The following is a 24,487-nucleotide window of genomic DNA, read 5'->3' as shown; positions in this document are numbered from 1 at the left end:
CAGCGTTTGAGATTGTTTTTATTTGGATTAGTTTATTCATGCAAGACTTGTGGAACAAATGTGTTCCTAAATTAAACTGAGAGCCCTGACTCCCTGCCTAAATCTGCTGGGATAGATTCCAGCCCATCCTATCCTAATAAGGACAAGCACTATTAAAAAAAAATAAATAAATGAAATGATGGATGTATAATAGTCATTGTGATATATACTGTAATTAAATTTGAAAAATGATGATTTGATTTGAAAACACAGTGCTTGAACAATAAAAGTCGGAACACAATTGTGAAAGGCGAGGCTGAGTTAAATTGAAGATTTAGAGTGAAATATACAATCCATTACGATTATATAGGCCATTGGCGTTAGCAACGACACAAATAAAAAAGTTGTAAAAGAAAAACTGTTCACAGATCTGCAGGAAGTGCAGACATGAGCCTGCAGAGCATCGGCCAGACATAACAGTGCAAGGGAAATGTGATCCAAAACAGTTTGTTCTCAGATTGCCAGACTTGTACTTGTGTGATTGACATCATCCAGTATGTGCTTAAGTGATTTCCCTCGGACTGGAATTAAAAAAACACAAAACAAAGAAAAACAGGCAGATGAATATCAATTTGTCGCATGAAATTCAAGTTGACTTTGGGAAGGCTAGCAAAGAAGAAAGCCAGTGCAGGGCTGTCATTGTGCGTTATCACTAATTGGAGGAAATTTTGTCGGGACGTAAAAACAATAAGATACTGCTGAGGCAAGCGTGATTGTGTTAAAAAAGCACTGGCAGGGTTCAACAGTATTCAATGGTCGGCAGTCGTACACCATCAGTGACTTTCCTTCCCAGTAAACAGTGGAAGAGAAATTAAGATAGCAAAAAAGAAAAAACAACACCAGAAAGTTAATACTCGCTGCGCACAATGGACAATGAGAGTGCCACTGCCAACTACTGGAGTGGATGTGCAATTACACTTTATTGGAGTACGGCGGAAAAAAAGCATGTTCCCCAGGTTCAAGCAACCCATGAGCCATTTTGTGTCTTGACCCTCAGTTCGAAAAATAGTGGCCTGTCGTGCCAGTGTATCGTGGGACACTGACTACATTACTAGACCAAAATTTAAATCGAAAGAAATTCTAAAGAACACATTTTAAAAAGCAAGCGCATCAATCATGGGACACTTTGGCCAACGTTATCCAAGCAATAGTTCACCATACACAAAGTGCAGAGGCTGGCTCAAAAATAGAATAAATCGAAAATAGTTATCGTGCTGTTTTGAATCTTTAGTTTTAAATGTAGCAGTCAATTGATACGTGGAAGTGAGGTTGTCCTCAGGGACACACGTGCGGAGAGTCCTGCCAGGAGGGTTTGCATCTCTGCTTAATAATGGATGTTGTTTCCCCTGAAATAATGCTCCTAATGCCCATTACGACGCTTTTAACCTAATGCAGCCGAGCGAAACGCAGCCACGGGCGGTGGGTCTGACTCCACACAGTCAAAAACCTCGTTTAGTTACACGACGCGGTTTGGAGCACTTAACCTTCCTGCTTTGGGCTCGTCTCAATTACATTTTCACTTTTCCTCCTGAACGATTACAGCCACCGTGTGTCTCGAGACACAAAGAGCTGCAGTGTTGTCTTTTTACGAATCTTTTTATTCTTCAAACTCTAAAATACATCACCTTCGCTCTTCCACTCAGTCTCAACTGCTCGCGTCGGCTCGAGAGACGTTCAAAGCCCGGGTCGGAAAAAGGGAAATCAGTGTTGCCTTCGAAGGCAATTGGAAAAATGAATGATAGTCAACAAAACCGAAAATCCACCAAAGCATCAGCAAAATAAATCAAATTGAGATGTTTGCAAAGCAATAAATAATTTTAACAGCACCATGCACACAATTTCAAACCAGTTGAATCCCCCACAAACAACATACAATCACTTGTGGGGATGAACGGTAGTTTTTAGGGATTGAACCCTGACAGCATATGTTTGACTCTAGACTTCATAATCTGTACCGCGTTTTTTTTTTTTTTTTTTTTGGACGTGGAGAACAACTTGACTATGAGGCAAGCATGCTGGTATTCTTCTATAGAGAAGCAACTATGGTATGATACTCCTGGGGACAGCCAGGCCAGATGCCAATTTTTTATTTATTTTTGCTGTTTTTTGGTATAAGACATTGAGAAACACTGATCTAAATGATTTGTGATTCCACTGATGACACGAGAAGAATAGCATAAAAACAAAAAATATATTACAATCATTATTAACTGGGACACACATAGATGTCCTAGCTGCTCAGTCGACAATAATAAGAAAAAAAAAAACAAAAAAATGTCTACATGGATGTAATGGACAGAAAAAGAAATAAAATGATTTCACTTATTTGCTAGAGAGACAAATCAGCTCAAGCATCATTGAAACAAGGTTGAACTTTATTGGTTCTGCTGTATGGGGCGATGCAGATAAAACACCAGTTAATCGTCATAGTTGGTAAAAACACCAGAGCAGTGAAGTCAGTGAAAAATCTCACAATAAATCCAGTCTATCTTTAGCCATCATTATCCCGGAGCGAGGAATGCACTCAAAGTTGCGCTCTCATACTTGTGAAGCCATGTCATGGAACGACTCTACCACATCACCACAATCAGCCCTGTCCGAAAATATCGTCCCCGTTGGCCTTTCCCATACTTCTGAGCGCTTTATGTTATTTTACTTCGGCCTTCTCCGCTCGTACGGGGACCGCGCTGTGCAGTTTGGGACGTGGGAAAGAGGATGGAATGGGCGTTTGTACCATTATGTGAACAGGCATGAGGAAATGGTGCACAGAGATGCAATCGCACTAACAAACACGCGTACAAATGTGAGTCAGCATAGATTTGAGACTAATATATCCAATGTTTTTTTTTCTTCTTCTTTTTTTTTTTTTTAAGTTAAGAGACTCATGGAGCCGGACGTGGGAATAGCGTGTTTGGTGTCAAAAGTCAACGCGCTTACATTTGTGTGTGTGTGTGTGTGTGGGCACAGTGAAAAAGAGTGAAACTTGGAGGTCATGGGTAGTTGGTTTTAGCTGCCAGGTAGCAAGCGTGCTAAAGTGACAATGCGGCCCTGTGATTGGTTGGTGAGCATTACAGGGCGGACTATACCGCTCATCCACAATCGGCTAGGATAGCCTCCAGATCACACCAACTAATGAGCTAGAGATATATATATATATAAAAAAAAGTCCCATCTAGCTGCCAACACAAGCACCATCCGTCACCAGACTGACGAGCGATGTGTAAATGTTTTTTCACGCAGGACGAATGCTCCTCCTCTTGTTTGGTCACTTCCTCTCAAATACGAACACGGTCGTCGTGATATTTTAAATTCGGTCGGAAGTAGTGCATTGGCGGATTACACACGTAAAACAGTCTGGGCGTGTTTCTGCCAGTCATCCATGAAATGGACGTCCGTTGGTACTTGACCCGGTTAGGGATGATTAGAGGGACTGACGAAAACCCACTTCTGTCCTTTTTAAAAAACATCTCATCCGCCGTCCTCTGTCCTGTTCCGTTGCTGGCACTGAATCCTCATCTCTTGAAGTTGTACTCGCGAAAGCCCAAATTCAGTGTGATGTCAACACAAAATTGCCCTCGTGTTGTAACCAGTTGTCGCCACCCGTGCCCGACCCGTCTCCGGGAAGATCGACTGGAGTCTGGCAGGCTGAGAAGAGCGCCAGCATCAGCACGAGCTGAGCTCTACAGCAGATGGTTTGTTGAAACCCAATATGGAGTCGGATCCCCGGCAGAAACCCGAGGAGGAACGCGCTTCCCTCCTTCCTTTCTCTGCTGGTGTGTGGTCCGCTCAGATCGTCAGCACTTTATTTACATTCTTTGAATCCTCGCTCCCCTCCGCCTTTAGGAAATGTGTTCTCCTGTTGGCGCGTTGACTCTATACCGACGGTATTCGGCGTTAAGAGTCCTGGGGATCTCGGCGAGTTTCTGTCAGTTTGGCGCAACGATCTGATTCCATTTTTGCTGAGGAATCATGAGAATGTGAAGTTCACAGTGTCGGTCTGTTTGCTCGTGCTGCATCTGCTTTTGTCCATCACTTTGTGACCATACAAGAGGAAATAAATGTCACCCGAACGCCAGACTGCCTGTACGTCCTACTTGTTAGTCACGTCTCATTTACGGTTTTTATGCCTGGATTTGGGACACCATATTGAGAATACATTTTTATGTAGTGGTATGAACATTTCAAACTACGTGAGCCCATCCATTGTTTTCTATACTGCTATAATTCTTCACGTGGAAGTTGGAGCCTCTCCCGGCGGACCCCACCCCACACGGAACGGCAGTAAGTCAAAAACTTGGACTTACTCCCACGCCAGCTGCACGGACATCAGCTATTTGAACCACTGCAATATAAATGGTCCGAATGCAAATCCTTGCCGCTTTCTACATGCTGGTTTCAGATCCATGACAGAATCTCGCAGTTCGCACTTTGCCCTAAACTCATTTAATCCCAGCCATTTTCACGAGAGGAAACACCTCAATCAAAATTGACTGATTTTGGAAGACCTCCAGAATAGTGTTCTTAAGATATAAAAACATGGAGCTATGACGCAAACAAAAAAAAAGGCTAAGACGTATAAATACGCCTTTGGGAGGCGGGGACTACGATTTTGAAAACGGGTTGAGCAGTGGCTCATTTGCATACAGCAGTTATCAAGACACCTGGGAACATCTTCTAAAATGAAATCATACAGTAGTCCCGCAAATAGAGCTGAGTGAATCCCATCAATGTCCTCCATCAGAGTCCAGTTACCAGATGCTATTTGTGAATATGATGACAGGCAAAGATAGTAAGTCTTCTCATCTTCAATGGAGTGGCTGAGTCCAAACACAAACAACAACAAGCGTGGTTGTCAAGGGGATTTTCTGGAAGCCCCTCCATCCTCACTCCAAACCACAAGCGGCTGATGTGTACGCCACAGATGCCACTGACTGAGTGACAGTTTCAACTGTTTACCGTCAATGACAACATTTTCGAGCGTGAAAATGAAAACATTCAGAAGTTGGGGAAAATGGCAACACTGCCATTTTTTTGTTATATCAAAAATGAACATGGCGTATGCATCAATGGCGTCCAAACAGTTGATGCGCATATGTGTCGTATTTCTTCCAGAAGTGAAATTGGCAACTTTTCCAGCCTGGCATGCATATTACCGCATTTCTTTGTCTGAACTTCGTGAGCAATGGATCATTTTGACAACACTCTGTTCGTAAATTAAACTTTTGAAAACCACAAAAAAAAGTGCTGTTTTTTACGTGCGCAGAATTGTCCTGGAAACGGAGGCTTACACTCTCAAACTAAGACTTTTGTGTCCAGTAGACAATACGAGCTCGGCAAAATCATGTATATTTATTACATTACAGAATATTTGAGCGATAATAAGGAGCAGTGGGTGGGTTTTGGAGTGTGTTTTAAATGCCCCGGGGTGCGTCACAAAGCTTTAATGTGATTGATGAATGTGTGACAAGGCCGTTAGTGTCTATGATTTCAAGACTTTCCCATAACATTCTTGTGAGCCATTACGCCAAGTGGGGAGGAGAAGCGAAACTAATTGGAAGCTACTGTTGTGGCACTAGATCTTCGTGGGATGGAGTGGGGGTAGGGGTGGGCATGACACGGTTGTCTGTTGTTGTCAAGTTGTGTCACCAATAAAAATGATGGAAGGTTGTTCAGATTTCATTTGCTTTAATTGCCTTAAAATCTTCAGCATTAATAATTTGACTTCATGGTGAAACTTGCCATTATATACCTTCAATCTGTCTGAATTTGAGCATTGTTCCATAAAGTCAGAGAAGGTTAGATTATTGGCTAGTTTAAAAATATGATAAATATACAGATTAATTTTTTATTACGCCGTAAACACTGCTCAGTTGCGGGTTACATGTTAGCGGTTCCACATTTTCCCTTATTTTTAATTTATTTTTCTATTCTTGTACAGTTAAAACAAGATTTTAATTTTGGGTGCAATTCCATTGTTGGCCACAGGGATGGCGGGACATAAATATTTTACCCGGTGTAAATTTGAAAAAAGATTAGTGAAAACAGGAAGTAGTCCAACGGCATCTCGAGATCAGATACGATTATGCTGAGAATGATTAAATATTAATACCTACGTCATCCTGCTTTTTATGCCTACAGAAAGTTACGGCCGTCCATTCATTTTATAATGTACCTCTTTGGCCATGGTAATTGCTGCATATTGGGAGATGATGAATTAAGTTAAAATACTATTGTAAACACAAATGGATTGATACAATGTAATACATTTTGTAAAATATGTCTGTCTTATATTATACAAATGTGTGTTAAAGTGTTTCAAGACGATGCTTGGTCATTGCTTTGGCCTTTTTTGCAACTATAAGAGTTTCTATTTTCTGGTAAGACTTGTGGTAAGACTTGTGACTTCGGTAGGGGAATTCTATTTGAAGTTTGGCACGCAGACCTCTCGACATTTCCGCCTCTCCTCCAGATACTGCAAGTGCGCCACTGACAGATCCCTGAAATAAAGGTTCATAAAGTCAACTTTTTCCTTGTTCACACATCAGCTTCTTTTTCCCCCCATCTTCTTCTGTTAACATCCACATTCTAGGGATTTTCTTTCCTTTGGTATACATTGATTTCGCATGCTTGCCTTTTCTCTGTCTCACGTCCTGATGTGAGAGCTTCTATTCCTAGCGCGAGTTGGGTCAACGTGCTGTCATGCTGGAGGATCATGTAAGCAAACAAGCTTGATAGGGCATTGTTATTCTTAGATGTGACAGGACTGGAAACATGTCGCAGAGCCCCGTGCCTGGTGCCAAGTGACGCGCATGGTGGATTGGAATAAGATCTTGTGGTTATTTGGAAGATAATTGGACTCCCTTGTGCGTCGTCCAACGTAATCAACAACGGTGCGATCACCTTCCAAGTTTATCACAACAGACTCTCACGTCACATTTGATGTTTTAGTTTGGGGTAAACGCGGCACAGGCATGTAAATATTAATAGAAAGAAGCATCTTTCATTAAACACCGTGGTTGAAAGAACAGCTTGTATTAACACACCATGAAATCAAATACATGGTGATGGGGCTGCTGGCAAAATACATAAAACATAAATAATAAATAATAATTAAAAAAAAAAAAAAAACCTTTAGCCCATGATCTCAGAACTGAACACCGTTCTCGAGTTACCACCGGGCCTTGCAAAGCAAGTGTGTTGCTTGCGGGCAGAAATAAATCTACTGAATAAGTTCGGACAAAAAAAGAAAAGAAAAATGTTGGTTAGATCCTACTCAAGGATCAAAGAAAGCTATTGGAACAGTCTTTGAATTAAAATATACTTCATAGTTGACGATTTTACACTCATTCCAAGATATTATTCAAGTAAAAATCTGTTACAAGCTTAGGAAAAATAGTAGTTGAAAAATGTGTGTGGATGCCCCCTCTCTCAGATGGACCCTCTGTGCCCACGTCCTGCATCTGCACGCTAACATGATTCAGACTTAAAAGGAATTCTTGTCATCTGCACTTTATGCCACGTGTGCGTGCTCTTTCTCCTCTTGAATATTTTCTCCATGATAAAAAAAAAACCATTACAGTGCAAAATATATGTTTTCAGTGCTGGATATGTGTGGAGCGGGAAAGACGTCAAAGAGTTATAGCACATAACTCATAGTAAAGTCTGTGTTGGAATGCCAGCGAATGTTCAGGTCTGTCTGTGGCGACCATCGTTGTTTTAGAGCGAGCAGCCAAAGGCAACTCCAAAAAGATTGAAATCTTTGAATAAGCACGTGCCAAAGCTCAACTCATCTCATGGAGTTTGAGCTGTCAGAACTCAGCCTGAAATAACGTACTGTATATCTAAAGCATAGAAATGCACAAACTCGACAAACCATTCTGCACTTCGGAGAGTAGAACTTCACGTCGAGAGAGGGTCAACAAATGTCGAATAAGATAAATAATAAATTATTATCTTAATTATCTTTTATCCAAACTATTTTTTGTGAAAACTACAGAACACAAAAACATGAATAATAATAGTATTTTAAAAAATAATTCACATATCAATCATGTGTACACAACACTCATATCAACACAATACAAAAGAATGAAGAAATACAAATGAATCAAATTACAAATACACAACCATACCTCATTCTGCTCTCCATGGGCGCTAGGTAACAGTTCAAGCAGTCAGCTAGCTTGCCTTAGCTTAGCTTAGAGATTCTGAGCTACCAACAATGCAAAATAACAAAATAAATATCACAATGTCAATTATTTTCCCAATACAATCAAACAAATGAACGCTCTATACATACTGTGTGTTTATAGACGGCCTTTTTACCGCAACCCGGAAGTTGAATAACAAAAAAGAGAGAAGAAATCACGGGCTTCAAACGAACACGGAAACGCCACAAGGTGGCACTACAGGACCACAACTTCCCATCTACACGCGCAAACAAACCACAACATTGCTCCATATCAAATGCAACTTATCGGGCATTTACAAAGGGTTCTTCTATTCTAAATGTATGCTTCCAACTATATTTCATTTGCATTGTCATTATAAAGGTTGCCAAAAATAACCAATTGGTTCAGTTCACCATTCGGCGGCAATTTTCCCGGCAGGGTGCATCGACGATCGCGAGCCTGCTCTCCAAAGCTAGATGTCCGTCGTAGTTCCAAGACAGAATTGTAACAGGCAGCATCCAGATTTTTGAGAAATACAAAGGTGAGGAAGGAGTAACATTAGAAGAAAGAAATTTAACTATTTTGTTTCCTGCTGCGAAAGCACTCTATAATTAAAGATGTATTGTATTGTCTTATCTGGTAACGACATCACATGAAGAAAAAAATCAGTCGCTCCTCTATTTGTGGCCGGCCTCAAGTCTTTTCCAAAATAGCATTTTTTTTCCATGTGGGTCAATCCCAGATTTGGCAAATAAAATTGCCGTCTTTGGATCTAAAATGTGTGCAAATTACTTTTCTGGCAAGAAACGGAACATCTACTCAAGTGGAAGCGTAATGTTTTTCTGCCATACTGACTTAGGACTCTGCTCTCTCCTTATTGAATGCAATCGATTTGCAGCCTGGCGTATTGACAGCTTCTCCTCACTCGATGCAGTGCACAAAAAGCAAAAGTGACATTTAACACAAGTCTCCCGTGAATAGGCCTTCAGTTTTGAGCTGTATCAGGTGGAGGAAGTGGGGCAGAATGTTGCTGTGAGTCAGCATTGTCCTTCCATTGTTAATGGGTCGGAAATGTCTACCTAAGAGATTCTAATTGGATCTCGTACCCGTCCAGCTCCATTAGGCCTTGAATGGCAACGCACAACAGAGCGACAGGCAGGTGGGGCGGTCAATAACGGAGAAGGGTGGGCTGGGGTTGTGTTCAATGTTTAAGTCGCTCTATAACCAGATGAGGCATTAAATAAATAAACATTGCATGAGTAAACGTGGGCTCGGGCGATTCTTTATTTGTTGTGACCGTGATACTTTTTCAGTAGCTATGAGCACAAAATCATGAAACCAGGTTATCGAGCCTGTTTGAACTTGACGGAGGTCTGCGTCCCTCTCGTTGCTTTGCAGACAGACGTATCTTTGGAGCAAAACCTCGCTCCAAACTCACAGCTAGAAGTTAGCAAACACACGGGAGGCTGCCTGGGTCTCACATGTAAACACGAGACCAAGTGGGAGCATGTGAGCGTTTTATTACGTTCAGGGTCACCCGGAGGCCGATTCCAAAAGAGGAAGGAATCCCTTGAGATAAAGGTCAACGCAAGACTTGATCAATGACATGAAGCGATGTCGTACACTGAATGAATATTCGGTATTTATGACCTTCAACTGCAAACATTTTAAGATGACAACAAATGATGGGCCAACCCTTCATTTATGAGGGTATGCGTAACAAAAAACCCCCCACAATTTCTCACTCACGATTAGAAATGAATCGAATTCCTATGCCAGTGAGACGTCAGGATTTTGTGATACATTACGTAACTTCAAAGACCAACAGAATTATAAATTTTGTGTTATTTATATTGTGAAAAACTAATCAAGAAAAAAGTTGCAAAATTATGAGAAATGACTTCTTATATTATAAGAATAATAGTACGTAATTATATATTCTTCGAAGAATTAAAAAAAAGAATGTTTGTTAAAAGAATAATATCCTAAAATTATGAGGGTGGAAAAAAAACACATTTTACAAGCCTAAAGTTGTATTTTACATGGTAATTGCCATAACATGTTTCAAGAATAACGGGTCAGGAAACAAAAAGACGATGATAAAAATAAAAATATATTTTTTTTTTTCCTAAAAAAACAAAAAAAAACAATATTACAAGAAGAAATAGTTATGTAATAGACAAGAATTTGTAATAGTTAACGTTATAAATAATGTTTTAAAATTATGAGCATAAAGGTGTAATATTTTGAGATTTTTTTGTAATTTCAAAATACCTTTCACATTACAAGAAAAACAAATCACAAAGTTTATGTAATTGTCCTAAAAATCATGAAGGGAAAATGTCTCATAATAATGTCCCAACATTTATGATAATCAAGCTCTCTTTTGTATTTTTTTAAAATATTGCAATAGTCCAATGCAAATATCATAATTTCAAGCCTTTAGTAATAAAATACAGATTTTTAATATGAAATATTTGTGATGATTCAACAACAGGAAAAAAATATCCATAATTTTACCAATTAAATTATTTTTAACTTAGTTTTATTTACCAAAAATAATATTATGACTTTTTCATCGTAATTCTTTCCGTTACAATATATTTTGCGTTATACTGTCCAACATTCAGCAGTTTGAATGGCAAAATACACCATGATATTTTTCCACATTTTTATGTTACAGCGACATTCCACAATGGAATAAATTAATTGCCCATAAAATTCTACACGCAATGCTTCACAATGCCAACATGAATTCCAGCCCAGCCTTTTACCAACTACAATACCATGAAGCTCAACATAAAGTCCTGTTTCCGTTGATCACACATTATAGTGAAGTCTTCTCATACACCGAGTTCGAAAATGACATTTGAAGGATGCGTCACAACAGGAGAGCTCAGAAGGGGAAAACCAAAACCAGTTGTCCCTCAGAGTCAATCATGGTGGGAACAGAGGGGGCACTGTGCTGCTTGTAAAACGAGCCTTTCTTCCTGCCATTGGGTGACATAGTGGAATGCAGCACATTCATGCGGACACGGGTGGGCGTGTCATTCTCGTCATCGCGTCTCTTCTTTGTATTTACGTTGACTTGGCGATGCGCAACTGTTTCACCGCATGTCGCCCAGAACTAACAATTTCGCGATTAGCATCGGGACTGGAAATTCTTTAAGGTTGTAACTGCAGTAGGATTTAGTAACTGTAGGAAGAAGGATGGGGGCGGGGGGGGGGGGTAATACGAGTAACCTGACTGTGTTTTTCAAAACACGAGCCAATTCCGTTGCTTTGACTTGAGAGCAAAAATTTGAGATAAGAAGTTGTCTGGGAGCAAGGAAAGCAAACTACTATAGACAGGTAGTGATGGGGAAAATGAAGCTTCAAATTTGCTTCATGAAACATTATTTTTGAGTCCTCTAGATGGCGCTGTTGGTTTAAATAAAGGGTTTAAAAAATGGCAAGTCAGTGTGCTTTCAGGCCAATGTAGATTAGAGAGTGCCCTCTCCAGGAGCCCAAAAATACCACAACTGGTTCATAAAGCAGATTTGAAGCTTCATTTACCCCTCACTGCAGACAAGTGAACAAAGAGCATCAGTGTCACAGTGTTAAAAGCTTTTAAGCAACAGATATTTGAACACAAACGGTGAAGCAACACAAGTAGACAGACACTACAAGAACTTTCACGTGCATATGCTCCTTAGCCTCAGTGGAAAAACTACTGTCATGACGGCACCTTACTAAGTTAAAGTTTATCTGTAACTATTATAGTATTATCCTTAAAAAAAAAGGATGTTAAAACTTTTCATTCACTACCAGCCGAGTTAAAAAAATGGATCTTTGACGTATTTAACCGTCAATGGTATTGAACAAGTTAAATGGCCCTAGACCATAGTTTGGATATCTTTGTCTTAAGTGAAAGCGCCACTGAATCTCAAATTTTCGTATATTCTTGCTGTGACTGCTCACATTCAACCACTTTCTTGTAAATCTGCAAATTTAATAGCTTCTCCTTTTTTTCTGTCAGCATGGGCGATGGTGGATGTGTACATGGAGGACCGGGTGGAGGTTTTCAAAGGAGGGAGCGCTCAGATCACCTGCATGTTCACCTCAGACGACGGCATCGGAGCTTTGACCATCCAATGGTTCAATGTGAGTTTCCTGACCTCACACGTCAAGTCCCCCAAAATATTGTGCCATAATATGGCACTAATTGCCATCTCCAGGTGTTGAGAACGGGAGAGAGGCAGAGGATCTACTATCAGGACGCCACAATGAAGGTGGTGGACCGAGGCACGGCGTTTACAGATCGCATCATGGTCAACGTCACGGCGGGCGCCGGAGAGGTGGTATTGACCATCAAGGACGTGCAGCTCCAAGACCAGCGGGAGTTCATCTGTCTCATTAAGAGTCTGACCGATGGCCTCTCCGAGGGACGCACCAAACTTTTGGTGTTCGGTAAGCCACAAGGCGCCGCCTCTTCGGGAAAGCCGGCGTCTTCTTCTTCTTTGGGCTGAATGATTTTGAAAAATAATCCAATTGTGTGTTTTTTTTATTTTTCCTCAGTATTGTGATTGTAATTTGCAATCATTCTTTTCAAAAGTGCTCTTCCCATGTACATTTTTTTAAGAAACACAAGCAATAAATCAGATTTATTTGCCGTAATTTTGTTGGTCTTAAGGCCGCTACACAACAATCCGACGTCAGACGTCTGGACTGAAGAGCGCAAAGCCGAATTCATCGCTCTCATTAACTAAAGACCGCCTTTATTCGACATCCCCGTCAAAGGTGACGCATTGACTATCGCCCCCTGATGACAAGGAGGGGTACTACCTCTCACGGTGCGCAGAAGGTCCGGAGCAGTTGGCGCCTCCGTCGGCTTTTGTGGTGTGTTTTTCAGTCATTTTCCGGTCGGACAAGGCCGACGCGACAATTGGCCACAACGGCCGATGTCGAATTGATGCGTAAAGTAAAATTGCTAACTTAAAAAAACAGTTTTTCCATTTACAGTCTTTCAAGTGTTTGCTGTGATCATTTCGTAAAATTCCACCACACAATCAGATTACAACAATAATGCAAACGAATCAGTGGCTTTATCAGTTCAACTGTTCATGTTTCTTGAAACAATCATAGGTAAACGTGGACTGTACTTCCTCAGCACTGAACATATCTAGAATAAATAAAAGAAACGTGTGTGTGTGTGTGTGTGTGTGTATATATAAAAAAAAAAATAATCGATTTGAATTTGATCAATGGATCAAATTGTTCTATTTGCTCTGGCGTGTCGTACGATGAATTGACGTTATCTTCCAAGTGGTGGCAAGTCCACTTATTCAGGTCTTGACTGAGTTGCTATTTTGCACAGAAAGACCAGACTTCCCAACCATTGAGGGCGTTCAGACGGGCGTCTCTGTCAAAGAAGACGCGCTGTCCAAAGTACGTAAACTGCCGTTCCTGCATTAAATGATGACATCATCATCATCAGAAACTACCTCATAATTGCTCTCTTTCCAGATTGGCTCATGCGAGGTCAAAAACGGTTTCCCCAAGCCGAACATCACATGGTATCGAAACAACACGCCGTTACGAGGAGTTAGCGACGGTGAGACAAGTGATGAACTTGATTAATGTGAATCTGCGCTCAGTTACACCACTTGACGTTCTCTGTGTGTCACAGCGGTGAAGGTCGTGCCCAGCACCACCATAGAGTCCAGCGGTCTTTTTTCCGTCAGGAGCGAGCTGAGCCTCAAGGTGATGAAGGAGGACAAAGACGCTGAGTTCTACTGCGAGGTCACCTACCTCGTTCCCGGAGGAACCAGAATGACTGAGACCAACGCCATCAACGTCACCGTCTACTGTGAGCCTCACGCTCCAGCCCAAAGCACGAACATGAGCCATCTGGTCTCCAAGGAAGTTTAAGTCTGCCTGAACCCGTCCCCGCGTTGTGTTTCAGACCCGTCTACTGCTGTCCACGTGTGGGTGGAGTCACCCAAAGGCAAAATTAAAGAGGGGGATTCGATTACGTTTCATTGCCATGGCAACGGTAACACCCCATTCTCAGTCTACGTCATCAGGCACGGAGACGTAAGCAAGACTTTTACTTACATACAGAAGAGCTTTGAGAAACGTGATCCAACCTTTTGTGATGCCAGACGTCGATCGGACTTCCTTTGACTTGAGATGGGGGCAGATGACTCAACTCACTTGAGGCTGTTTACTTGCACTCTCAGATGAAGTTTAATGTCAAACTCAACATAAAACAAAGAGAAAAGTGTTATTAAGCAACGGATTGACCGTTCATCATATATTCTTTATCTTCTGCAAAGAACGACCACTATTACTGTTGTACTGAGAAGCACAGAGAAGAACTCAAAAAAATCCATGAACTAGCGGGACCACAAACATGGAACCCGCAATGGAGGTTTATTGTATCTCAAGGCACTGCTGTAAACTACTCACTTGAATTGTCCTGCCGATACAGGAAGCACACTCATTTCCATTCTTTCCATTTGCTTTTTATAGAATGAACACTCGCTGGAATCCAACATGCTGGTGCTGGAAAATGTGACCCGTCTCGACAGCGGCCATTATGAGTGCATCTCAATGGACATGGAAACCTACGAGGAACTCTCAGGGAATACAACTGTGTTTGTGAACTGTACGTCGCCCAAATAGTAGTCTCTAAAAAGTTTACTCGACCAACGCTACCGACACTTGAACGTTCGCCCCCTGTGCCGGCAGACCTCGACCCTGCCGTGGTGCTGCCCGCCGACGTGGAGATCGCTCAAGGCGAGGAGCTGACAGCCACCTGCAACGCCTTATCTTCTCTTCAGACGCACACAGCCTGGTTCAAGGTCTCGCACGCATTATCATATCCCTTCAAAGGTTTCGGATGGGGGCTGAGGTTGATCTCACTGACAATAGTCCAATTTTTTGGGCAAAAATAATGAAGGGTTGAAACTTTGAATAATTTTTTTCATCAAGAATTATAAAATAAATTAATTCATTTTTAGACGCATGCAATTGAAAAAATGAATCAAAAACTATTGTGCATCGCTGAATCCTAACTAACAAAGCAAAATACCATAGATGGGCTAACAGATAGCATTGGTTTGATATTACCCTCCAAGAAACAGCTATTATGAACACAAACGGTGCCGCAACACATGTAGACCGATAATATATAACTACTCATGTTATTTATCCTCTGGGAAAAATGACTAATGTTACTGCAGTATATTGAGGAGCCGTGACCGTCCCCTTATTTTTGCATTATGCTGCCCCATGGTGGCCAAGGCGGGCACACCAGGAGGAGCAGTAGAATGTCCATTGAACTGAAGCAAAAAAATGGCAATATGCTATTATTGTGCATTTTTATAAAGAACATGAATCGTTATATTTTTGGTTACTTAATAATATTAACCCAATAGTGTTTCATTGTCCATGATGATTAATTATTAAGTTGACCATCCATGCGTTTAGGATGGACGAGAGGTGGCGGTGGGCCACACTTTAAGTGTGAAGGATGCCACCTTTGACACAGCAGGGACGTACATATGTGTGGCGACTGTCCCTGAAATTGACGGCATGGAGAAAATGGAGAGCCTTCGAGTCCGTGTAAAAGGTCGGTCTGCTTATTGCCTCCATCAAGGAAGTTCACTTGTCTACAATTTATTTTTAGTATTACTGCAATCGAGATTTTGAGTAGAAAAATGTCAAAACATTAAATTCGTCATCGTTCATTATTAAACACGTCGATACATGCAGAACAGCTTTGGTCAATATATTATTTGAATCCAGTTTGAACAAATTGTCCTCTGTCAGAATCTGGATCTTATCTAGACCTCATCCAGATTGCATTTAAATGAAGCATGTACTTTTTAAATGTTATCGTGGTAACGTTTTTATTTCTAATTTGCAATACATTTTAATTACATTTTTTTAATCCAGTATTTAAGCGCAGTGTCCAAATGTTTAAAGTAGCGTAATAATACTACTACTAATAATATAATAATAATAATCTTAATAATAGTAAATTTGCACAAAAAAACAAAGCCTCACATTTTTGAAGAACATCGAGACCTTAGCTAATTTTATTGAATAATTTGGTTACATTATCATGTTTGCATTATTAAATATGAAATATTCAATATGTTGTTGTTGTTATTTAATGTATTGCAGTCGCGTTTTTGACTTCCCACATGTTCCGTGTCGCTAAACACATGCCAGAACGTGTTGGAATACTTTTGTGTGCGTAGATTACTCTTAAAATAATTTGGCAAACTTCAGGCGCACCGGAGATTGTGAAACCAGAACACACAGACATGGAGGAGAGTGTGGCCAACACGGTGGACCTGAGCTGCCATGTGCGAGGCTTTCCAGCTCCCAGCGTTATTTGGACCACCCCTGACGGAAAGGTACCACTGACGTGTTTGTATCCCGCGTATGAGATAGTGCAAGACATAATGCAACTGCTCGATTGATTGCTGTCTCCCACCAGATCCTGGAGACCAAATCCCAAACCGAGACGGAGGACGCCGTCCACAGCGTGGTGAGCGTGGAGGTCACATCCGACCTCACCGCCTTCTGTAACGCCTCCAACGAGTACGGCGCCGACGCGCTGGCCTTTAACATCAAAGCAAGTGAGTTCCCGCTTGGGTTTGGTGTAAATATGCGAGGATTGAGCATCTCATGATGTCTTACGTTCACGATAAGTTGCTTCTCCAATTGACTGCGTTGGGAAAATATACAATACGATGCGATTTGATTCCAGGTGATAGCGATGTGACCGATTACAAAAGTGATATGATACCACTCCAATTAAGATAAGATGCCAAGGGGGCCAAGTCGAAGAGCCACTGGGATCGAACACCATAACGTCCGTCTTATTTCCATTGAAATCCAAGAAATTAAGTGACATTCAGTTTTCCATTTCCTCTAAACCGGACAAAAGTGGTCTTAAGGAGAAAGCGTCTTTTTTTTTGCTCAGCGGGATGAATCCAAAATAAAGCCAAACGCTTCAGGACGTGTTGCTCAAATTCCTCCGTTCACACTCCTGTTCGCGCCAAATCTGGCGGACACTTGCTTGAGCCTTGAGCTCCCCCGCCGACCCTCTCGTGTGCCTCTGGTCTGTGTCACATCCGTTATTTGTGTTGAAGCTGCGCCAACGTGTCGGCTGTGCGTCACTCTTGTTGTGTCGTCGTCCTCCTCCACTTTTGTGCTAACATGTCGCGACCTCCCCTTGTGTGCCTCTGACCTTATTTCAGTTGTACACACCACAGCAGCAGCCACTACCACTACCACAACTCGCACAAGCACGAGCAATCTTTCCTCTTCCACAGGTAAGGCCGCAGTCGCTCTGCTTTGTCTGCCTCACTGCGGATATCCGCCACACAACATATTGAAACTGGCGCTAGGGCAGTGCTTCTCAAATAGTGGGGCGGGGCACCCTGGGGGTGGGGGGGTCTTAGGACCCTGGGGAACATGCTTTTTTTCCGCCGTACTACAATAAAGTGGAATTGCACATCCACTCCAGTAGTTGGCAGTGGCGCTCGCCTTGCCTGTTGTGAACAGCGAGTGATGACTCTACGGTGTTGGTTTGTTTTGCAAAGAGAATGTTATTATTTATAGTTGCGGCGGAGAGTGGGTGGGGCCACAAATTGTGTTCTTCTTGCTATGGGGGGGGGGTAACAAAATAATTGAGAAGCACTGCGCTAGGGTGGGCGGCACGGTGGCTGTCTGGTTAGCACGATGGCCTCACAGTGAGAGACAGCACCGGGCGTGGGTTCGATCCCGGCTCCAGCCATCCTGTGTGGAGTTTGCATGTTCTCCCCGTGCTTGTGTGGGTTTCCTCCGGGTACTCCGGTTTCCTCCCACATTCCAAAAACATGCATTGTAGGCCGATTGAACACTCTAAATTGCCCCTAGGTATGAGTGTGAGTGCGGATGGTTGTTCGTCTCTGTGTGCCCTGCAATTGGCTGGCAACTAGTTCAGGGTGTCCCCCGCCTACTGCCCGGAGATAGCTGGGATAGGCTCCACCCCCCCCCCGCGACCCTAGTGAGGAGAAGCGGTACAGAAGATGGATGGATGCGCTCGGGTGCGACGCCAAATGCTTCGTATTTGTCGTTTTTAAGGAGCGGTATTAGAATTCAGTCGCCATCAGTAGCCAGCCCAACCTGAACCCGTTGGCCCCTCCCACAGACAGCGAGCCGAAAGGAAGGGGGAACTCATAAACGCCTCCAACATGATAAGGAGACAGCTCAGGGAGGGGATTTACATGCTATCCATTTGAGATTAAAGATTATTTCTATCATTCGATTTTTATCTTCCTATATTCAAGGTGTTGTTGGTGTGTTTAACAAGTGTTTTTCACAGGACAGCGACGACATATAAGGCACACCGGGTTATAAGGTGTGTTGGTGGACATTAAGGGAAACAAATGAACAAATGAGTCAAACTTTATCCAACTTCAATTTGACATTCATACTTAAGGCTCTGTCTGCCCTGTGACTGCCTGGCGACCAGTTCAGGGTGTAGTGTGCCTTTCACACACACACGAGAACACCCTTACCTTGCAGAACAGCATCGTGATGTGTTTTTATATACCCTATTCAGTACTAGATTCCATTGCACTCTCTTATTTATTTATCTAATTTATATATTTGTCTGTATTATTGTTGTATTGCCCTGGAGAGGGGAGCCCTCTAATCTCGTTGCACACTTGAGTACAATGACAATAAAGGGATTTCTAATTCTAATTCTAATATCACCCATCAGCTGCCGTCTGTCATCCATCAGTCTGACATTTTTCAAGACCAAATTATAATCGTCAGTTATTCAGTTAATTTCGTCAGTGGTTTGTCAGTCAGTCAGTCGCTTCACCTCCCCTCCGACGGACGCGACAAAAAGTGTCCCGTCATCTGTCTATCGCCAGCAAGCCAAACTCTCCAGAGCATGTCGCTCGACTTCCTCCATGGTGTTCCCCCGTTTACACTCCTTATAACGTCACATTTTGCCGACACTTGCTTGATCCTTGAGGCCTCCACCCCTCACCCCCCACCCAACTTTGTCTTCCTCTGGTCTGTGTCACATCCGTTATTTGTGTTTAGGCTGCGCTAACGTGTTAATTGTTTGTCACTATTGTTGTGGCCTCCTCTTCCTCGTGTGTTGTTAACATGTCGTGACCCCCCCCCCTCCTGTGTGCCTCTGACCTCATTTCAGTTGCGTACATCACAGCAGCAGCTACCACAACTCGCACGAGCACGAGCAATCTTTCCTCTTCCACAGGTAAGGCCGCAGTCGCTCTGCTTTGTCTGCCTCACTGCGGATATCCGCCACAAGAATAGGGAAGAATCCCTCTAGAAATCTGTGAAAGAAACACGACCTAAGTACATTCAGTTGTATTTAACTTTTAAGTTCACTGAACTCTTTTTTTTTTTTTTTTTTTTTTAAATTAAGGTTCACTTTTTTTTTTTATTTTATGGAATGTTGACATGCACATAAGTACAGTTTTTAATTTTCCTATTTTCAAGGGCAGAATAACTTAAAATTGCACAAGGTTGCGGTGGTTTGCATTCAATCATTAATTCATAAAAATAAATATAAATAAAACAAATAATTTCCTATAAATAAATTCAATATCAAAACAAATTTTTGATGAACACCTTGGCCTACTAAGCTACTGTATTTTAATGTTGGTCATCTTAACTCATTCACTACCAGCTGAGTAAAAAAAAAAAAATGACGTATTTAGCCGTCAATGGTATTGAATGAGTTAATGGTACGTGGAGAGCTAGGTATTTTTTTTTTTTTTTTAGGTGGGGAAAAAAGGAAACACTTCACTGTTTGTTATTGTTATGGCAGCACGGTTGAACAAGTCAGCCGCGCAGTTCTGAGAAACTTGAATAAGTATGTATGAGGGTCGCAATCATGACGGCATGCAAAAAAAAAAAAAAAAAAGGCCGCTCAAAAGACTCGCATGCCTCTAGCGTCACTGCAAGGAAGCAGCGGATGCTTTAAATGCTCTCACCGAGTCGCCTGACTACCATTAGAGGACCTCTCCGTTGCTTCCTCTCGTTAGACGGGCTAAAGCATTCTTGACATTTCCAGACCCCTGAGAGGAAAAAAAGTGTTCCGGGTTGCTGTTTCTTGCTAAGTGTTCCTTAAATGACATTACGCAGGGAGGCTGTGCCACTGGCCAGCATCACACTTTCACGCAGATGCTCAGCGCTCAAATCATTTTATGTTGGTGTGTTGAGAAAAGTGTGTGTTTGTGGGGGGGGGGGGGGGCGTGTGTGTGTGTGTGTGGGGGTGTGTGTGTGTGTGTTGCGTGTGTGTGAGTTACTTAATTAACTCTTGCCTCCCACTGATTACTGCACTCATGTGGTTTTTCCCAGTCCAAGCAGCGACCGCTATCCCACCAAAGAAAATCAGGAAAGGTTTGTACATGATGTCACTCAGGTGCTCAAGGGTCCACTTTGCGCTCTGTCGCTCCTGACGAATGAACGGCACCATTCCCAGCATGCATCGGCACACTTTACCTCTCCTCCACTTCGGAATGTTTGCACCTTTTTTTTCTCTCTAGGTTGTCAGGTTTTCTTTTTTTTCTTCTTTAAAAACAAAAAAGAAAAAAAAAACCTGACCTTTTCATAATGTTTGTAAACAACAAAAGCACCAGGGTGCTTCTGGGTAGCACAGATGGAAAATGAAAAAATTTATTATTGGATCTTAGTGCTGCTTTTGATACAGTTGATCAGCGCATCCTATTGGATGATCGCAAACAAGTTAAATCATTATTTTCGACTGACACATTCGAACAGCAGCAGCTAAAAATCATCATTCAACCCATTGACCCCATTTTCACAATGGCCCAATCCGAGTTTTTGCCACCTGGAAGTATGTGTGACATCATTGTGAAAAGGTCTGTTGAGATGCAACAGCCCTTCCACGCTCGGCCTCATCCCACCGTGAACCTGACCTCGCCCACACCCCTCATTTTTCCTCCCATGCTGACCTTGTTCCTGTGCATCTTCTCCACCAGAGGGCAGCGGCGTGATCATTGCAGTCATCATCATCTGCATCCTGCTGCTGGCCATTTTGGGAAGCGTGCTCTATTTCCTCTACAAGAAAGGAAAGATCTGTGGCCGCTCCGGCAAACAGGATTTGTAAGTGCGCATTAAGATCACTGCACTGAACACTTTTTTTTTTCTTTTCCCATGGTGTGCATCGTTGTTTTATTTATTTATTTTTTTTGTATTTCTGACCATCCATTTCGCGACCACAATGCTTTGCTGGAGGAACGTGCTCTTAGCTCATTGCTAACAAACAAAGAAAATGTCATCGACATGCTAACAGCTTACTTTAATAGATGCAGCTTTAGAAGAAACAAATATTGGTACATAAACGGTGGAGTAACACACGTAGAAAGATAAAAATGTATATTCTTGATGAAAAACGACTAATAAGTCAGCATCTTACTGACTTAGTTGCATTAGTAGTAGAAGTCTATTCAGTTTTGTTTGCTTCTGTACAATACTGCCGCCTGGTGGCCAAGGCGAGCACACCAGAATGTACAGCACAATGAATTTGAATTGAAGAATTTAAACACCATACAGCCACTGATTAAAGGGGAAGTCAAGTCCAAATTTTTCTTTACAAGAATATGTTTCTGCGTGACCCCATTTGGTCTAAAGACGACTAATTTTGCGTTTGTGGAATATGAAATGAGCAGAAAAATCCGCAACGCCATTTTGCTGAAAATGTCATCACATTAACTAAATCCTCAGTTAACAACCAATCACTGCTCACCTATTTCTGGGTTTGTCCAGTAAAAAAAAAAATCGAATTTGTCCTGATGCATTCAAGTGAAATTTAGCTTGTGGTATCAGTTTATAAATGTTACAACTTATGATTTTCTACACTGTGGCGTTGTTGAATGACTTTTTGTGTCTCGCAGCACCAAAGAGAAATCCAGCAAAGACAACATTGTGGTGGAAATGAAGAGCGACAACACCGAGGACGCCGTCCTCCTCGGGGTCAACGGAGAGAAGCTACCCCCCAGCACCCAGGTAGACACCCACCCCGTGCGACCCCACCAAAGACTTCCCGTGCTGCAATCACTCACCATGTCTCAACCTCTTTTTTCATCGTTGATTGTGTGCTTCTCCTTTGGAGTAAACAACGCTGAGGAGGAAGCACCTGCTGTGACCTGACAACACTCCCGAGACCCGCCGATGGCTCCAAGCTTCTTTTTCCTGTCAATCAAAAGCTGTCTGAGACCCCAAAATGATCACACTGGGCTTGATTACATCCCTGCACGTTTGTCGGAGGGCAACGATGTTTGAATGACGTTGTCAGGCTCTCCTTTTTTTTTGTATGTTGCTGAACCACCGTCGAGCAGGGACTATTTTTTTTATTTTTTAATTGCCGAACAATTACTACAGAGCAACCCGAACAAGCTCTTCATCCAGTGTACATAAAAAGTCATCCGTGTATATATATTTCCTTATTTAAAGTGTATTGACACTTGATTTATGAAGAGCAGAGACAGCCGTTCTGCAAAAGTCCGTACACTGAAAATATTTGTGGATATGTCACAACAACAAAAAATCAAACTTTTTTTCCCCCTCGTTTAATTAAATCAGCGTCCTCCCCTCGAACATTTCACACTTTCATTGTAAAGAATATATTTTTGCAAAACTATTCTAAATTATTATAGATTTCGCATCATAGGATTAACATCTTGCGTTAGTTTTGTGTTCCTTCACATTTTGAATACTGCATGTGTGTGCTCAAGCTTTACAAATAGTAAAATATTAAGAGATTTCGTCCAAAGCTTTCAATATATATAAAAGTAAAAGAAAAAAAAAACCTTTCTACTGTTGAGATTTGAAGCACAGTGATGCTTTTTTTTTTGTTCAGTGCACTGATTCCTTTGTGCTCTTTAAGCAGTCCTTTTGTGTTTCTGTAATGTGAAACTTCCTTTTTTTTTGTGATGTGAAGATGAAGGCTAGTATGGTGACTGCATAAAGTCGTCCTCTCTTGTGTATTAATTCAATAGGATTCATGTGTTAAGAGAAATGTTTATGTGGAATAAGCCAAAGTGACGCAGAATCTTCCTCATGGCTCACACACGAAACCTTCTATTCAGTGAAAGCCCTTGTATTTTCCAAAAATTATTTTTTTTTTTTAATGGATTGGTAGACTCGCTCTCACAACGTTCCAAAATCATGTTTCCAGTATTCTATTGAGAATAATGCAGCCCGGAGTGGTTATATTGTAACTATTACGAATCGTAGCCACATTAGCCAAGTTGTGCACTCAAGACACAATCCCAAACGACCATTAAATCATTTACTGCCATTGACGGCTAAAGACGTCAAAAAATCCCCTTTGTTTTTTTTTTTTTAACTCGGCTGGTAGTGAATGGGTTAATTGATCAATTAGTATGCGTGTCTCCAATATTGACGACCACATTGCGTGTGAAACAACGTGACTGGACTACTGAGGAGGGGAAACAACTCATTGCATACATATTAAGATAACAAGGGCTGAAAGATTTTTTTTTTTCTAAAGTAAATATATGTGCAGGAAAGTTAGCATTCATGCATTTAATCGTGATAAAATCACATCAATAAAATGGGTTGATTTGATTTGTGAAGATGACGTTTTGTGCCTTGCGACATTTCGACATCATCCTTGAAGTCGTGGTTATTTCGATCACAATACTTGTGCAGTCCTTTGGATCAAATAGTGAAGTTATTTTGTGAATTTCTGCCACTAGTCATATTTTTTTTCCAATTAGTTGTTGCACTGGGGAACAATTTAGGGGGAAGAATTCTGTTGCGTTAGATTTTTATGCTGGTTTTCACTAAAATTGGAACGCTGATTCCAAAATTGCAGTCGCTTTTCTTCTGGGAATAAAAAGAAAAAAAGATTGAAGTGACTGTTCATTGTTTTGAATTCATTTATGGCATCAATTCAGTTGTGGTGAATTCTGATCTTTCTTTTCCAGAGGAGTTTTAGAGTTGTTGTTTTTCATTTCAGGGGTTTTAAGCACGCAAACACATGCACAAAAAAAAAAAAAAAAATCATGCATATAGCATAGTTTTAGTTTGGACTATGATATTTTGCTATTAAATTAATGAAATGTTTCTGCCCCCCCAAAATTTAACTGATTAGACTTTTATCTGTCAAAAAATAAAAAACAAAAATATTTAAGTAATGGCTAGTTGAAGACTGCATTTTTTTTTAATACTACTGGGAAGATACTGTGACACCCTGCAAG

The 24,487-nt window shown here is 41.5% G+C and overlaps 1 protein-coding gene across 4 annotated transcripts in view; it reads left to right on the top strand.

Annotated features, from left to right (window-relative positions):
• The window catches only part of mcamb (melanoma cell adhesion molecule b), a 29,315-nt gene extending 5,179 nt beyond the window's left edge, over positions 1–24,136 (top strand). Inside the window, exons 2-18 of one of the 4 annotated variants that reach the window (XM_088300774.1) lie at positions 12,229–12,353; positions 12,428–12,659; positions 13,567–13,637; positions 13,716–13,803; positions 13,879–14,058; positions 14,155–14,285; positions 14,724–14,859; positions 14,943–15,055; positions 15,684–15,825; positions 16,491–16,618; positions 16,702–16,843; positions 17,468–17,542; positions 19,423–19,488; positions 20,598–20,639; positions 21,242–21,365; positions 22,157–22,268; positions 22,375–24,136. In XM_088300774.1, the coding sequence (XP_088156900.1) occupies positions 12,229–12,353; positions 12,428–12,659; positions 13,567–13,637; positions 13,716–13,803; positions 13,879–14,058; positions 14,155–14,285; positions 14,724–14,859; positions 14,943–15,055; positions 15,684–15,825; positions 16,491–16,618; positions 16,702–16,843; positions 17,468–17,542; positions 19,423–19,488; positions 20,598–20,639; positions 21,242–21,365; positions 22,157–22,268; positions 22,375–22,377 (1,910 nt within the window). In that variant the 3' untranslated portion in view covers positions 22,378–24,136. The remainder of the gene's footprint in view (positions 1–12,228; positions 12,354–12,427; positions 12,660–13,566; positions 13,638–13,715; positions 13,804–13,878; positions 14,059–14,154; positions 14,286–14,723; positions 14,860–14,942; positions 15,056–15,683; positions 15,826–16,490; positions 16,619–16,701; positions 16,844–17,467; positions 17,543–19,422; positions 19,489–20,597; positions 20,640–21,241; positions 21,366–22,156; positions 22,269–22,374) is intronic. The other 3 variants (XM_088300775.1, XM_088300776.1, XM_088300777.1) reach the window with 3 other exon arrangements.
• Positions 24,137–24,487: the final 351 nt, after the last annotated feature.

Source organism: Idiotropiscis lumnitzeri, chromosome 7 (assembly GCF_059441095.1).
Source record: "Idiotropiscis lumnitzeri isolate Australia: NSW breed Sydney's pygmy pipehorse chromosome 7, RoL_Ilum_1.0, whole genome shotgun sequence".
Lineage (NCBI taxonomy): Eukaryota > Metazoa > Chordata > Actinopteri > Syngnathiformes > Syngnathidae > Idiotropiscis > Idiotropiscis lumnitzeri.
The sequence above is the reverse complement of the archived record's forward strand: the minus strand, read 5'-3'. Positions and strand labels throughout refer to the sequence as shown.